The sequence below is a fragment of the Cajanus cajan genome, chromosome 5, assembly GCF_000230855.2.
Source record: "Cajanus cajan strain Asha chromosome 5, NIPB_CcT2T_4, whole genome shotgun sequence".
NCBI lineage: Eukaryota > Viridiplantae > Streptophyta > Magnoliopsida > Fabales > Fabaceae > Cajanus > Cajanus cajan.
This window is the reverse complement of record NC_138521.1, coordinates 2,238,791-2,255,792: the sequence shown is the minus strand read 5'-3', so window position 1 is coordinate 2,255,792 and position 17,002 is coordinate 2,238,791. Positions and strand designations below refer to the sequence as shown.

Sequence of the window (17,002 nt, the reverse complement as noted above, 5' to 3'; positions counted from 1 at the left end):
AATCTACCTGAAACTTAGAAGATTTCCAACATGCAATGCACCAAATAACATCATTTTCATCAACAAAAACAACATGCAACCAATAAAAAAGGCCAAAGATCATCACTTTCTCAACTTCTTGCACAACCAACTAAAAACTAAAAAAATAAGCAATTCAAAACTCAATTTCAATCAACACAGTCACAAAAATTGTACAATTCACGTAAGGACTCAACAATTTATTCGACAACAAAAATTTCAAGAGTTTCCCTACATTTTAATTAACTATAAAATACGAAGCAGAAAGAAAATCGAGATTCTTTGAGGAAACTCCGCACCACTTCTCCAAGGTCTTTAATTTTTACCACTAGAGGCTTTGAATTTCTACATAGTTATAGAATTCCACTCTAGGAAAGGTCTTAAAACTCTTTAGTAGACTTAGAGCATAATAAATTCTCTCATAGTATGTTTGGATGAAAAATTTGAATGGAGTAATTCATGTTTTTGAAGAATTTCAAATGCCTTAGGATAAAATGCTATGTTTAAATGAAAAATTTACGAAGAATTTGAAATCTAAGCATTTATAAAATTTCTTAAAATAATATAATTTAAAATTCTCTAAAACAAAAAAGGTAAAAATTTGAAATTCTTCATATTTTTTCTTTCTTATTTCACCTATATAAAAAATATAAATAATTTGTTATTATCGAATATTCAAAATATTTTTAAAATTATTAAATATAATCTAATATATTATTTTTAAAACTATTACTTGTTTAAAAATTAGCTAATATTTTTTTTTATAAAATTTAATCTTAAAATCTCCCCCCCCCTCTCTCTCTCTCTCTCTCTCTCTCTATATATATATATATATATATATATATATATATATATATATATACATATATATAATCATATTTATCATGTTAGAAACCAAATTAACATATCCAAATCAAGAATTTAAATTTTAAAATTTTTGAGTTGACTTATCTAAACAAACCACTTAAGGAATGACTGAAACTGAAATGAAAGTAATTCAAATTTCAATGATTTCAAATTCTTTGAATTTCTAAAATTCTCCATTCAAACACATCATCATGCTTCAAAGCTCCTCTATCTAACTTTTCTCAAATTTTTCTTAATAAATGAAATTATGAAGTTCACATCTTAAGAAAAATCTTATATATTATCCTTTAATTAGTTGACTTTGTCTCTGACTTAAAATAATTCATAAACAACATAAACTCATAAAAACTCTTTAATTTTTAGAGTTTTACAACAAATAAGCAAGTAACTATACCAACAATTAAATTAATAAAAATAACAATCATTAATAAAATGCACAATATTATATAAGTGTGTCAATCAGGCTTGTGTGATTCAAAGAACTATATGTATTCTTTGTTATTTATTAGTTCGTCTAGTATTTTGTTCATCGAATACCCTCACAATATACAATTGAATTTTTAAATATTGTCTTAATATATTATATTAAATTAAAAATATTGTTATTTTAAAATTAATTAATTAATATTATTATAATAATTTACTTTTTAAATCGTAATATATCATATCATATAAATAAAGGTGATGTGACGTAAACTAAATACTCGATTTTATAATTTTTTAAATTTAATATTTTTTTAGAAGGGTCAATTTAATCTTATATTAAAAATAATTTATTCATCTATAATTTTATAACAATATAAAGAATATTTATTTTTTCCTACACATTTTGTCAAAATTATTCACTTTTTTCTTATAAATTAAAAATTTTAAATATACATATCATAACTTTTGATGATCTTACAATACGTAATAATTTTATTTTATTTTATTGAAGTTATGAGCTTGTGGTGTGATTCAAAACTCTCTTCAAGAAAGGGTTTTTGCAACTGTGGTCTTCAATGTTCTTCAAGCTTTGGTACTCATAAGAGAATTGTTGTCCGAAGATTAATTGTACATAATGTTCAGATTGGTTAGTAAAATGGCTAACAACCAACATACTCATATGGGATGCCCTGGCTTTCTTCTGCACCAAAAAAAGAACTGATACGAGGTTAGAAAAATAATATTATTCAGCACTATTGATCTCAAAAAAGAGAAACATGCTTTTGTTCATTTTGTATTCTCCCTAACTTGAGATTTATGTATGACTTTTCTTCTTCTGTGGAGATGTAACCATTAACTCTCTTTTTCTTGTATCATATTTAATTTTTTTCTCACTTATCACTTTAAGTGCTTCTAATCTATTTTATATCATGATACAAACACACAATTAACCGAAAGGCCACATTATTTTATATCATGATACAAACACACCAAAAAAAACCATTAGTCACATACTTTACGACATAGTACTTTACCAACAATTATCACTCGTTGTAGAAGCTCGACAATTAATTAAACACTAGTTTCACGATTTCTTTTATAACGATTTCACGAGTTTGATATTTATTATATTAATTAATATTAATATGTGGGAACGAACAATCACATCATTGACTGTACGTCATCTGCTTTGAGTGGTCCATGCCAGTTTGCTATTTGCTAGTTGATCCTGTCCAATCATTCTTTCCCGTTTTCAATTTTCATGATGTTACCAATTAAGATACCAACCTATATTATAATTATCCAAAAAAAAAAAAGCATACTATATACAAATAATAGCTTAATTAGAAAATACAAGTATTGATCAATTTAATAAAAATATGTTTAGATGTAATTTAGACATAAAAATTATTAATTTTTAATGAAGAAATTTTTAAAAAAATATTTTTAGAGTATATCCAAGTAAATTTAATAATTTATACTCTTGTTCTAACAATTATAAATTTAGAAAACCTATCTTACGGGCTATAGCTATAATTTAGAGCAAAATTTATAATGTTGATTTGTTGAATTATGATAAAAATTAAACACAATATTAATCCATTTATTAAATATTAATATTTTTTTAAATATTTTTATTAAATAAAATATAGAAATATTCATGATATAATGATATTGTTCTAACTTTTTTTATTTACATTTTTTTATATATTTTCATAGTTACTTTTCAAACTCTTAAGAAAAATAAAAAGGAATTTAATTGTTTTATTATATAAATTTTAAACAAGGAAAAATAAAGATATTCATTAATATAATATCCCTTTAATATTAACTATAAATCCATCCTTAAGAACCTAATAAAAATAATATTTATTTAAATTTTTTATTGGTAGCAATAACAATAACACATGATTTGGATCTAATATTCTATGTTTATATATATACATACTATGTTCTACTTGACTTTTGTAATATTTTAATGTGACAAACTATATTTTATAATATTTTAAAAATTAGACCGATCATCAAATTGATTAGAATATTAAATCAATAGGTCAAAGGTCAAATTCGTTAGTTATTAATTAAACTGTATGATCTAATTTTTATTAATTTTTTTAAAAACTATTCGTGTCGTATATTTTATATTTGTAAATTTTAATAAAATTTATGACATGTCTTAAAGAAGTCTCTAAAATAATAATAAAAAAAACAAAAAAAAACTAGATTATATGCTATTTGAACCACATAAATTAAATATGTAATTTTCAATTAAAAATATATTATATAAATTATTTAAGTCAATTATATAATTATAGAGTATGTTAATTTAGTGACCACTAAGGTATTATATAATTATACTCATCTTTTTTCTAAGTCCTATCTTTAAATAAAATAAAATAAAATAACACACACATATATATATAAGACTCTTTTACATACATGAAAATGGTTTGTGTTTGAATGTCACTTTTATGAATATTTTACTTAAACTTTTGAGTGTACTATCGATAGACCAAAAACTCATCGGTTATATTTATGATAAATAATTTATATTATCACATTTTTTTATTTATTAATAATTTGTTTTAAAATGTTAAAATTTAAATTTAAATAAACTCCTATATATTAAATACGAATTTCTATCTTGCACAAGAGTTTTTTTTTTTCAATGAAAAGGTTTGTAGGAATTTTTTTAACTTCTTATCTAATTCAATTTTATTTACCATAATTATTTATGAATTAAATAATATTTTAAATTAAATTATCAAAAAATAAAGATAAAATTTTGTAACAATATAGATTGTTTTTCATAAATCTAAAGTATAATTTATATGTTTCAAAATATTCAGATATACTAATTTTAAATATAATTTATATATTCAAACATAATATTTATGTGTATACATAATTGATTATAATTTTTAATTATATATAATAAATATGTATATATATTGTACATGCTAAAATATTTGTAATCATGATAAATAAAAATTAAATTAGTTAATGGATTAAAAAAAATCTTAAAAAACTCTATAGTCAAATAAAAGCCCTTAAAAATATTTTGTATGTTAGATAGCGATTCATGTTTAATATATAAGAATTGAATTTAAGAGGTGTTTAGTTCGTGAAATGTTTTATTTTCTAGTGAATTTTAATTTGTCATGTTTGGTAGCTATTTAAATTTTTTTTAAGGAATATAATTTTCTATAAATTATTTTTATCTCATTTTCTCACAAAAATATTTTTATGGGGTTAGAATCCAATTAGGGATTGCTCCATGTGATGTACACATTTTTTAGATTATTTGATCCTTAAATTTTTAAATAATAAAAAATAATATTAAAAATTAATAATTATTTTTATAAAGATAAGATTCAAAAACTCAAGGCTTTTAGCTTTGAAAATCAAATACAACAACAAATTAATCTACCAAATAATGACAATTTTTAAATATTTTTATTAAATAAAATATAGAAGTACGAAGTTTCTCGGTCCTATTAATGTATATGAACACAATATTATTTTTTAAAATAAAAATATATGTATAATTGATATTTATCTTTGCAAATTATCTCTCTCGCTCTCTTTCTATTTCTTACCATCTCTCTATCTCTCTCACTAATCACTCCCCCCTCACTCTCTTCCCCTCTCCCTTTCCCTCTTTTCTTCCTTTTTCCTTTATCTCTCTTTCTCTCTTTGTTTCTGTCACTCTCAATCCCCCTCTCTTCCTCTATCTCTCTCTCTTCATCCCATATTTATATTTCTTGTATCTCATTATTTATTGACCTAGTCAATTTTTAATAATATTTTCAAAATTTGTGATATTTTTACAGTTTAATAGTATTTGTTAACACTTTTTTATTTATTCATTTTTTGTTTGAATGAAATGAAATAATATATTTTTATCCTTCTGAATTATAATGTAACATTTTGTTTGTTTGTGTTATTTTTACAATTTAATAGTATTTGTTTTTCTTTTGAATTATAATCTTAATTTTAAGTTTATAACTTTTTAAAATAGTTTAATATCATATTTGTAATAAGATTCAAATATATAAATACATTTAATGAGTTTATTTTAATAAAGAATATTTTTTTAAAAATATTTATATACTTAAGAATATGTTATTATAACAAAATATGTAAATCTTAAATTCTTGAAAATCCTATATGAATATTTCTAAAAACCTTTACGAGTAAAAAAAAATATAGTTATTTCCAAAAATTTTGAGTATGAAAAAATTTTCCTTTCCAAAATTCGCCTTATTCTTTTCCTAAAAGTTCAAATTACATAATTTTTGAAATAAAAAAAAAATTGTAGGAATTAAAGAAAATTAAAGATAATAATAAAACTGATTTAAAATTTTATAAAGAAGAAAAAAAGTAAAAAGCACATGCCAACGGGCTTCATGGAGGACCAGCCTATTTTTAGGCTAGACTGAACTGAAAAAAGTTGGAAGTTAGGGATTGGGATTAAAATTTACAGAATCAAACAGGCACCATATATTATATTGATTTCTTTTATTTATAAAATCATTTCCAAAACTAACAGGCCACAATTCGGCCCATTAAAAGCCATGGGCAATTGGCCCAATTTCTCTAGGCTTTCCTGCAATACATCATAATCATAACGCAAGAGAAGGAAAATTGGATTTTTCGAGGAACATTTGGTTGTTAGGGTTTTGATACTTTTGTTTTGTACGAGTTGCCTCAGAGTCACTCAGCATTCAGCAATGGAAGCAATCACCGAGGGAGTGAATAACATCAACGTCTCCGATTCTTATAAGAAAAACCGCATTCAGGTTTCCAACACCAAAAAGCCCCTTTTTTTCTACGTTAATCTCGCCAAGGTAGCCATTTTCCTTTCGATTTCAAACACGTTAACTTTTCCCACTTATGAGCCATTTCTAATTGGTGCGCGCACGTTGGATTTTCTGTGATTTTGTTGTTATTTGTTTCAGAGGTATATGCAACAGCATAATGAGGTTGAGCTCTCAGCACTAGGAATGGGTATCAAATCTTGCAACTAATTATTATTTATTCATTTACTGCATACCTTTTAATCGTTTTGAGTTTTTTAAGCTATTAATTTAATTGATCACACTGTAACCATGTCTATTAGATTTGAGTTGTGCTAAACCGAAGAATAGTATGCATTGAAACTTTATTGAACTGTAGATGCTAATTTTGGAATACAATGTTGCGTATCAGTCTACGTAAACGTGATTTACTTATAAGCAGTCTCTATAAATGTTTTAAGGCCGGTTGAATAGGTGGTTAAGGTTTAGGTTTCTTTCGTTACGTTCGTGACTCTGACTGCATGTAGTGTGTTTGACACGGAGAAAAATGCTTTGTTCTGCTTACGCGAATTATATGATATTGATATTGATATTTGTCCACGTGGCTTATGCATTGGGGAAAGGCATTTTGGTTTCTGATTCTGTTAGGAAAATATAAAAATCTAACACTTAAGATTTTAGTTTGCTGAATGATCCTTACACTGTAAAATGTTTTTTCATAATTAGAGAAATACTCCTTCCTAAATTTATATTACAAAGCATCACGTTCCAATACATTGTTGGACTGCTGGTAGGATTCACATTGGATAGACATCAGCAGTGGAGGTTCAGATCAGTAGAGGTTGTCCAAGAAAGAAGTTTCCAGCGGATGAGCCTATGTTTTTAAATTTATTAAATAAAGGGTCTATTTTTCTATATAATGAAAAAATATGAGAGAATGTTTTAATCCTTTAAAATCATTTATTTACATTATTTTACTATGAGTTTCCGTACCCCAATTGGCCATTGGAGTATTGTAGTAACTCTCTTGCATCTGTCTATTTGTGTTTGTATTCTCTCCTGGCCACACACTAATTAACTTCCCCTGTCCACGGTTGACAAACATGTTTACCTCCGAATTACAATATAGCTCTGGTGGTTTTAGGCCTACAAATATAAACTTGCGTAGCCTTCTCCTTACTGAACATATCCATGACAGTATTTGAATATACAATTCTATCAAATTCAGTAGTACATGCATTTGAGAGAGGCTTTAAGTAACATGTTTGCTATGTGATTTTTCTGTGTATAGGAAGTAGGAACATAAATGATAATGGATGAAATAAAAGGAAACGAATTTAACTCTAAATTTTTATGTTGTTGACTTGTTTGGTGCATTACCTGTTTATTCCTCATTAACTAAAAACCTGACAAGCCTCTAATATAGAGTTGACAAGGTTACATTCATTCAACTCAAGTACATTGTTGCATGGTTTTATTCTAGGTTTTAAGTATAACACATTTGTTAATCTAGGGTTTAAGTATAATGCATTTATTTTCAGGACAGTAGAATAATATTCACAATTAAAACGCGGAAGACTCGGCTTACTTCATGATTTACATATTGAGTCAATCTTTTTTAGTTTGATCTTTGCCCAGCTATTTCTGATATCTTTAATCTTTATCTTTTTTTTTTTTTTGTAACAGCTATTGCTACAGTTGTTACTGTAGCTGAAATCTTGAAAAACAATGGGCTTGCTGTTGAAAAGAGTGAGACATTATATTATCTTTTTAATTGTCTTCCTTTCTCTTCCCTCTCTCTAATGATTGAACAATCAAATTTGATTAATGATGGAATCCCTTTGTAGAAATCATGACATCAACAGTTGACATCAAAGATGATTCTAGAGGAAGACCTGTCCAAAAGGCTAAGGTAAGGATATATACACAATTCTTGCTTTAGAATATGCTTTTGTTAATCCTTCCAATCTATGGCTTTTGATTTCTGCTTTATGACTACCATTGTAAAATACTTTTGATAAATCACATTTTAGATTGAAATATTACTGGGGAAGACTGCAAACTTTGATGAGTTGATGGCTGCCGCCGCTGCGGAAGATGGTGAAAATGGAGATGTTGAAGAGCATGCCGCATAAAGTTCATCGAAGTTACACCTGTCTCGAGTGAAGATGTGTACTCTTTAATGAACACCTGTCTCGAGTGAAGATGTGTACTCTTTAATGAACCGCGCTTGTGTTGTTCGTAGGTAGCAGACAAGCATATAATTCGTTATATAGACTGACCTGCAGTGTTGAATTATGCGATTCCTTCATTTCTTTTCCCTATAAATAGAGGCTTTTTATGTCTTGGCTGTTGCTGGGTTCAGTTAGTCATTTTTCGATGGATAGGAAACATTGGCACATTTAACTACTTCAGTTTGAACCATAACAAACAATATCCAGAGTTTCAATATTTACTGATCGCTAACACTTCTATTTGACAGAGTCGGGTATCAAATTATTAGGTTCTAAGTCTTTAGCGGTTTCTATATTTTTAGCTCAGTTTGAACCTGTCGGTTAGAAGATATACACGGTTGTCGGTAACTTTTTGGATATTTCAGTTGGGACTCCCCATTTCAAGGCAATCAAGTTGCTTCAGTTAAGCAAGTCGATAGAGAAAAAAAATGTTGGAGCAAATGGGTTTGTATACAACTTTGTTTATGTAAACCACTATCACTAAAGTTGCTTGATTATTTTTTTTTTAAAAGTTGCTTAATTATTGTGAGTAGAGAAGTAAAATTAGGTATACTAAAAATTGTATTCATAATAAGTGTTGTAGGATCTATATTGAATCCTTGTTTTAAGAGTGTGTTTGGATGGAAGATTTTAATGAAATAATTTATTTTTTTTAAGGAATTTCAAATATTTTGGTGTAAAATGTTCAATTTAGATGAGAAATTTATAAATAAAAAATATTAAAATTCAACCATTTGAATTTACAAAAAAATAATTTTGTTTGGATTTTAATATCCTTTCTAATGAAGTTTTGTTAACGAACTCTACATATCATGACGGAAATAGTATTACTGATTTATTTATTTAGAATTTAGGGTTTAAGGTTTATTATTGATTTGTTTATTTAGATGTGTTTGGTTTAAAAAAACACATTCTCTAAAATATTGGTTATGATTATTAAAATGTTCCTGTTATACAAAAGATGCAATTTAAATATTATTTTAATACAATGCATAAAAATAAAAAATAAATTAAGGCGAGCATTATAATTCTGTTACAAATAATTTTTAACATTTATTTATATAAATCATCCTATTTTATTTTAAATAATAGAAAAATATTATAACTTTTAATAGGGCGTATTTCTTGAAAATTAGAAAAAGTACTTTTATTTATTATTTTATTTTATATATAATTAATATGACGTTAAGGTGATCCAGCTTATTTTTTTGCTAAATTTATATTTAAATTGTTTTAGATATTAATTATATTTATTTATTCATAGATATTAACTATATCTTAAGTATTTTTAAACAAAATATATAATTTCATCTACGTATCTGACTTGAGTATTGCATGGATAACATCATGAGGTTCATAACAATGTTAATTTCCATATTTTTATTTTTCTTCAATTGTTTTTAAAACTATATATAATTTTATCTGCCACGAGTCTAATTTATTTGAGTATTGCATGGATTACCTTTGCTTGTTTTCACACATTACCAATCTTTATATAATCAATTAATTAGAAATTATTTTAAAATGGTGTTTTAAAGTAAAAATAAATAATAACATATTTTTTGTATAAAAAATAAACATGTATTATTGATTGTTATCCAACCATAATATGTATATACAATAAGTTTATTATGTTTTATAAAATGAAACTTAGATTAGGTTTTTTCTTTGTAATAAGTAGTTAAAGTCATCAAAAGAACAATTTCTAATCACGCATTAGTATAAAGAAATTATATTGCCTAGAAAAAAAAATATTTCGTCTTTCTATATAATATTTAAAAACAATATAACATACAAAATAAAGATAATAGAAATTAAATAATAATTGTAGTTTGTAATCCAATAAATTGAGATAATTATAGGAGAAAAATGGTTTAAAATATTTATTCTAAGGAAAATATTTTATTTGGTGTATACATTTTTTTGGACTGATTTGTCCTTATAAACACCTCTCAAAATATTCTTTTTCTCTACACATTTTTTTCTCCAAAATAACTATTTTAAAGGTATTTTGAAATTACTAATATTTATTGAATTAATTAATATTATATTTAGTCTTTAAATTTTAAGGTCTCAAGTTTAAATTTTAAATTTATAAAAAAATTAATTTTTAATATTATTTTTTATTATTTAAAAACTTAGGGTAAAATAGTTCAAAAAATTATGTCTAAAAAAATTCACTTTTATATAAAAGTATAGATTTATCATAGTAAAATTCTTTTATTACATGCCAACACGAAGTACTTTTTAAGTTAGTATATAATAATAAGAATATACGTAAATCAGTCTCTTTATAAAATACAAATAATTATATTATGTGAAAATATTTTTTAGAGACTTTTTTTTATGAAAATATTTTAAAAATTCTTTTGAAATCATATATAATATATTTTTATTATAATTATTTATGAATTAAATATTAATATTTTTAAAATAAATTATCGATAAATAACAAAATTTATACTACTATATTAAAATATAATTTATATATTAAAAATATCTATTCATTTAAATTTTAAATATAATTTATTTATTTAGATATAATATTTATTTATATACATAATTTATTTTAAATTTTGATTATATACAAGAAATTTTTAACTTATGTATTACAGACAAAAATACTAATAAAAAATTATTATAAACTTTTTACTATAATTATAAATTCTTTATTGATTAAGTAAATGTTAAGATTAAAAATTATGTTAAAATAAATATAAATTATTTATGAAAAATCTAAAATATAATTTATATATTTAAAAATATTTATTTATTTAAATTTTAAATATAATTTATATATTTAAATATAAAATTTATTTTAAATTATATATATATATATATATATAGATATAAAATAAACATTTAATTTATGCATACTAAAATACTTATAAAAAAAAAATACGTTGTTCTTGACAGTATAATTAAAAAGTAATATAAAAAATCTTATTAAATTTTTATTCTAATAAACTTCATAAATTTTATGAAGTATAATGCATAAAATAAGTAAGAGAATAGAAAACCCAAAATGTAGAATGCACAGAGCAAAGAGATTTTCCATCGTCGTCGCAATAGCAGGGATCTGTGAAATCAAATGGTCGTTTTCTCTGTGAAACCTTTCTTCACCGTTCTCGTCGTCTCCCTCTCTCTCTTCTTTCTTCTCGCACTGCTATCGCCTCCTTCCTCTTTCTCTCTAAATCCCATTTTTGGGGAACCCTCACAGTATGTTCTTCACAATTTCAATACCCTTCTTTTTTTACTCGTTTAATCTGACATAAAGTTTTGAACTTGGTCACTGGGCACCTTCTATTTGGAACTTAGTATATTGGGAAGTAACCTTCTTTAATTTTTGTTGTGCAGGGGGGAGGTGGATATATGGAGTGTTCGGAGACTCGTGGAATGGAGGCCTTGCAATTGGTGGCTACAAGGCCATCAAACAGGTACTTTTTACTTTATCAATTCAGCTTTGTAGGTTAAAAATTGGTTGTTTTGAATGAATGAACTTTTGCGATTACTAGATTCATTTAATAATGTGAGAGTCTCATAGGGATAGGTAATTGGGTATGAATGTCATATAGTAATTGAAGTTTTGGAAATTGCTTGGAGTAGATCTACTTGTGTTTTAATAATTGGAATTTGGGGCATAGACTTGCCTGGATTTTCAGGATATGCAATGGATGGGGGTTTAAATTGTTGAGGGTGGGTGAGGGTTGCTGACTGGCTTTTTATTTTCTGAATCAACCTTAATTGGCTTTCATTGCAGACAATTGCTTTCGTTTTTTTGTTTATTCTTGAAATGGTGCAGCTCTACCATTAGAAACCAATGGATATATCAGAGTGGATTGCTACGGGGGCCTCAATCAGATGCGAAGAGATGTGAGTCCTTGAAGAAAACTCTTGAATTTCTACACCAGATCCTTAGAATACTCTTTTGCTTCTTTTTTAAAATTGAGATAAAATCTGCAATGGTTGCAGTTCTGTGATGGTGTGGGCATCGCTCGTCTGTTAAATGCAACCCTCGTCCTACCAAAGTTTGAAGTGGCTTCATATTGGAATGAATCAAGGCAATTTACCTTTCCGTTTCTGTGGAATTCTTCTTAGCAAAATTTTACTCAAAATTATGTTTATTGGTCGACAATAAATAAATTTAGTCCTGCTTAATGGATGGATTTCTGAATACTTGGTTCATTACAGTGGTTTTGCAGATGTATATGATGTAGACTACTTTATACAACATATGAATGGCTTTGTCAAAATTGTCAAAGAGTTACCACCAGAGATTGCATCAAAAGAACCCGTTCGAGTGGACTGTAGCAAACGGAAAGGGCAATTTGATTATGTTGAAAGTGTGCTTCCATCTTTGTTAAAACACAAGTACATTTCAATCACACCAGCAATGTCCCAAAGAAGAGACAGGTATGATTATAAATCTCACTTCCTTGAACTACCATGTGATAACTGATTCATTATTAGTTCTATGACCAGAAACTAATTGCTCTTAAAAGCATTAACACCTTGGATATTGTTCTAAATAATTTCATTCTGAATAGGTATTTGCTTCCAAATATCTTTTGTTCTTTCCTTTCCCTGTATTTCAAGTTTTCAACAGGGGGATTTCACTTCCTTATCATGGCAATTGCTATAATGGGTAAATTCTTAGCATTTTAGTATGACTTTATAAGTGAATTTATTCCTAATAGACTTTGTCTTCATCCACTGTAAAAAATTTCTGCAATAATATATAGCATCTACAGTTGCTATGAGCTTGTCAAAAAAGTTTGGTCTACATAATACCGACTAACAATTTAATTGAGTTGTAATATTATGTTCCATGTGATTAATGACTTTGCAAGCAACATCAGTCCTCAGAAGCCAAATAGCTTAAATTAGAGAACAATGTAGAAAAAAATTATTCTAGATCCAAAATGGCTACTGCTGTAGAAACTGGAGGCTATCGAGAATTGAGATTTTGTGCGCCCAACCCTCTTTTATTTTTTCAAAGTTGTATTGTAACCAAGTTTGTCTGTTCTTTGTCTTTCTTCTACCCTTGCAGATACCCTTTGTACGCAAAAGCTGCTCTCTGTCAAGCTTGCTACAAGGCGTTACGTCTCACCAGATCCTTGGAAATGAAAGCCTCTCAGCTCCTAGATGCAATACCTAAACCCTTTATGTCTCTCCATCTTCGTTTTGAACCCGACATGGTTGCATACAGCCAGTGTGAGTACCCTGGCCTTTCTCCTGCTTCCATCAAAGCCATAGAAGCAGCCCAAGTGGACAGAAAACCATGGACTGGAGAGTTGGCCCGCGTTTGGAGACGACGAGGAAAATGTCCACTCACACCTAATGAGACAGCTTTAATACTTCAATCGCTTTCCATCCCACCAACCACAAATATATACCTTGCAGCTGGAGATGGTTTGATGGAAATTGAAGGGTTGACAGATACATTTGCTAACATAGTTACCAAGTCAAGTCTTCTCAGTGGGGAAGATTTCACAAGCATGCATGGAAATACAAAAGCTGCTTTGGATTATTATGTATCTATTAACAGTGATTCGTATATAGCCACATATTTTGGGAACATGGATAAAATGGTTGCAGCAATGAGGGCTTTCAAAGGTTTATATAAGACTCTGTTTTTAAGCAGAAGAGGTTTCGCTGAATTAACCTCACAGGGTCTTAGGGGAAAGGAGTTGGTGCAAGCACTATGGAAGGTTCACAGAGATGATTTTGCCATGGGAAGAGGTTCTGCCCTGCCTGAATGTTTTTGCGAATTCAAGTTGTGATTTTGGACCTTAGATTCATCATTTTTTATTTTTGGCATTATTAATTTAATTATGCTCCACTTTTAAGGCACTCCGGGTGGTCATAGGTCGGGTATGTCTTGATTAACCTGAAACAACCCGAAGAATTTTAAAATTTTATTTTCAATATTGATTTGGGCACATGGGACCTGACTCGAATCAATTAAAACTTACATCAATTTAGACAATCTAAAAAAAAAAGTTAATGTAATTTTATAAATTTTATTGTGTAATTCTATAATTTTGATACTTGAGATTATCAGTTTTTTCTTCATTCTGTTGTTTTTTTTCTATACCTTTTATTTTATTTAATTTCGAAGCAGTCATTCGGCCTCGGCCTGGGCTAACCTAAATATTATCCGGTTGTAGCAGTTTGGGTTGCCACAGATATTTGAAAAACCTAAACTAACACTAAATCGAAAAATATTAATTGATTAGATCTAAATATTTCTTAAATTTATCTAACCTGACTCATGTTTACCTCTATCCCTTTACTTGTGAGAATTGGTTTGTTATCCGTTTATTATGTTATCTATGCTCTTTAATCTGGTTAGTGATGCATTTTTGGTATGGACACGAGTGAAATGATTACACTTGCAAACACCCTTCGTGTTCTTCATCATTTTCTGCTAAAATAATTTATTTAGTGCTCTCCTGTTGTGTAAACACCAAACATACGGGGAGATGTTCATATTATATACCGCTACAATGCTACACTTTTATTTAAAAAAATGTTAGTATAAGTATTGATGTATTTTTTAATTATATATATATATATATATAATTAGTTTTAAGTTTTACATAAATAATTAGTAATGTTAAAGTTAGCATTTGGGTGTTTTAGTTTAGGGTAGTTAGCTCTTTCTGTATTTTCTGGTTTACTCTTCCATCACCTATAAATATAGATAAGTATACCTGTCTCATGCTACCATGCATGCGGGTTCTCTTTTTTTTTTTTTTTTTTTTTCTTTATAGTGCAAGTTTCTTTTTCATAAAAACAACTCAAATCCTTTCGGTTCCCAAACCCCGAATGTTTAACGAGATCTTCAAAGACTATAGGGCTAGAACTAGAAGAACCCTTTTACAGACGCTGCTACTTTTCTCTCTCTTTTCGCTTCTCCAATTTCTTCAAGTTTACGACCTATGTGATACCGGTAAAAGGTAATATGTGATCTTTTTTCTTTTTTTTTTGGCTTTTGTTACTTAAAAGGGAATTGGACTTATTTATTTGTTTATTTTTTGTTGCTATTCGTTTTGTTCTGCGATTTTGTAATTTTTTTTTCTCTGGGATGTGTGGGAATTGTTGTGCATGCGTGCATGTTGGAGATAGCAAGGTAAAGTTTATGTAGCACATAATTTGAGGAAAACGAAATGGGTGTGCGTTAGTGAGAAAAGAAAAAAAAAAGTGAGTTCTTGCATGGTTCTTGTTCTGTTTATCTTCAAATGACAGCCTTGGGTTTGCACTTTGGGATTTATTTACTTTTTTTTTTTGTTGGTATTCGTTTTGATATATGCAACAGCATAATGATTTTAAGCTCTCAGCACTAGGAATGGGTATCAAGTCTTGCAACTAATTATTATTTATTTATTTACTGCATGTTTTATGATGTGGACTTTTCCTTTTAATCGTTTTGAGTCTTAAGCTATTTATTTGATTCTGATAGGAAAACAGTTTTTTCTGTAAAAAAGTTTATTGAATTGATGATGAAATTTACCCTGAATCCCAGCGAAATGTAAGAGCTAAAATACTGGAACTGCACAAAATGCACACAACAGTAAAATTGGAGTATCCATGCTCCAAATGGATGTAACATTGAGATTAGAAGTTATAAAAATCTAACGTTTAAGATATTAGTTTGCTAAATAATCCATATTAGATGTAACATTGTCTCTGGACATTGTTCCTAAATTTATATCCCAAAGCATGACGTTCTCATACATTGGTGTATGTTACATGCAACCTACTACCTGCTACGTGTAACCTTCTACCTAGTATATGTACCCTGCAACACGCTACCAACTACATGCTACTTGTAACTTGCATCATATTGTTTGCTACTTGCTATTTGTTATCCATTACTCATCACTTTCTAATTGTTACATGTTACCTGTTACTAGTTACTTGCAACCTACTAGCTACTACACGTAACTTGTTACTTGTTACCCATTACATGTTACATATTACCTTCTATCTGTTACCTATTACTTATTACCTGCTACTCGTTACGTAGAGGGATGGATGCATTGGAAAGAGAGTAAGGACAACTCCCTCCACTAAATTCTTTATCTTTTGTAAATTTAATATATTTATCAATGATATAGTTATTTTACACTTATTTTCACTAAATTTTAATTACATATAATAAAAAATACGAAAATCTTCGAAGAATTTAGCTTAAAAAAATCAAGTATTTGAAAATGGACTTTTTTTTATAAATATATCATTTTTATTTATTTATTTAAATAACCTGAGTTCCAGATTATTTATCTAAATAACTCACTTTTGAGGCCCGGGTGAGAAATCAGTTACTGGGTAACCGATTTCTCAAAGGGTTTTTTTAAAAAATTTTCAAAAGCCCTTTGAGAAATCAGTTACTCAGTAACCGATTTCTCTATTGGGCCTTTTTTTATTTGGTTTTTTTTTTTTTTTTTTCATTTTTTGTTTTTTTTTTTTCGTTTTTTTGTTTTTTTTTTCAGATTTTTATATTTCTTTTTTTGTTTTTCAATTTTTAATTTTCAGATTTTAAAAAAATTATATTATTTAAAAAAAAATTAGTTAAGTTTTTAGAATAAGATTAAATAATGAAATAAATATTAAAAAAATTTAAAAAAAGACTATTTTTATATAAAATAATAG

General features: G+C 27.1%; 2 protein-coding genes across 3 annotated transcripts; both read left to right on the top strand.

The window, feature by feature from the left end:
• The first annotated feature begins 5,944 nt into the window (after positions 1–5,944).
• Positions 5,945–8,451, top strand: LOC109808217 (uncharacterized protein At2g34160). Its single transcript, XM_020371115.2, has 5 exons — positions 5,945–6,161; positions 6,273–6,321; positions 7,797–7,859; positions 7,958–8,022; positions 8,144–8,451. The coding sequence occupies exons 1-5, from the start codon at positions 6,045–6,047 to the stop codon at positions 8,243–8,245; spliced, it is 396 nt and encodes a 131-aa protein (XP_020226704.1). The 5' UTR covers positions 5,945–6,044; the 3' UTR covers positions 8,246–8,451.
• Positions 8,452–11,348: 2,897 nt separating this feature from the next.
• On the top strand, positions 11,349–14,419 carry LOC109808328 (O-fucosyltransferase family protein). Of its 2 annotated transcripts, none has more exons than XM_020371278.3 (6): positions 11,349–11,563; positions 11,702–11,781; positions 12,147–12,217; positions 12,317–12,405; positions 12,536–12,757; positions 13,395–14,419. In XM_020371278.3, the coding sequence occupies exons 1-6, from the start codon at positions 11,436–11,438 to the stop codon at positions 14,125–14,127; spliced, it is 1,323 nt and encodes a 440-aa protein (XP_020226867.1). In that variant the 5' UTR covers positions 11,349–11,435; the 3' UTR covers positions 14,128–14,419. The 2 variants fall into 2 exon arrangements, with proteins under 2 accessions (XP_020226867.1, XP_020226869.1); XM_020371280.3 differs by having other exon boundaries at positions 11,502–11,563; positions 12,105–12,217.
• Positions 14,420–17,002: the final 2,583 nt, after the last annotated feature.

Bases quoted from the DNA above. Each gene is read 5' to 3' on its own strand.
- LOC109808217 (XM_020371115.2), top strand. From the start codon at position 6,045: ATGGAAGCAATCACCGAGGGAGTGAATAACATCAACGTCTCCGATTCT. The intron at 6,162-6,272 runs GTAGCCATTTTC...TATTTGTTTCAG, and splicing joins TCTACGTTAATCTCGCCAAG to AGGTATATGCAACAGCATAA. The intron at 8,023-8,143 runs GTAAGGATATAT...ATCACATTTTAG, and splicing joins GACCTGTCCAAAAGGCTAAG to ATTGAAATATTACTGGGGAA.
- LOC109808328 (XM_020371278.3), top strand. From the start codon at position 11,436: ATGGTCGTTTTCTCTGTGAAACCTTTCTTCACCGTTCTCGTCGTCTCC. The intron at 12,218-12,316 runs GTGAGTCCTTGA...CAATGGTTGCAG, and splicing joins TCAATCAGATGCGAAGAGAT to TTCTGTGATGGTGTGGGCAT. The intron at 12,406-12,535 runs GCAATTTACCTT...GGTTCATTACAG, and splicing joins TCATATTGGAATGAATCAAG to TGGTTTTGCAGATGTATATG.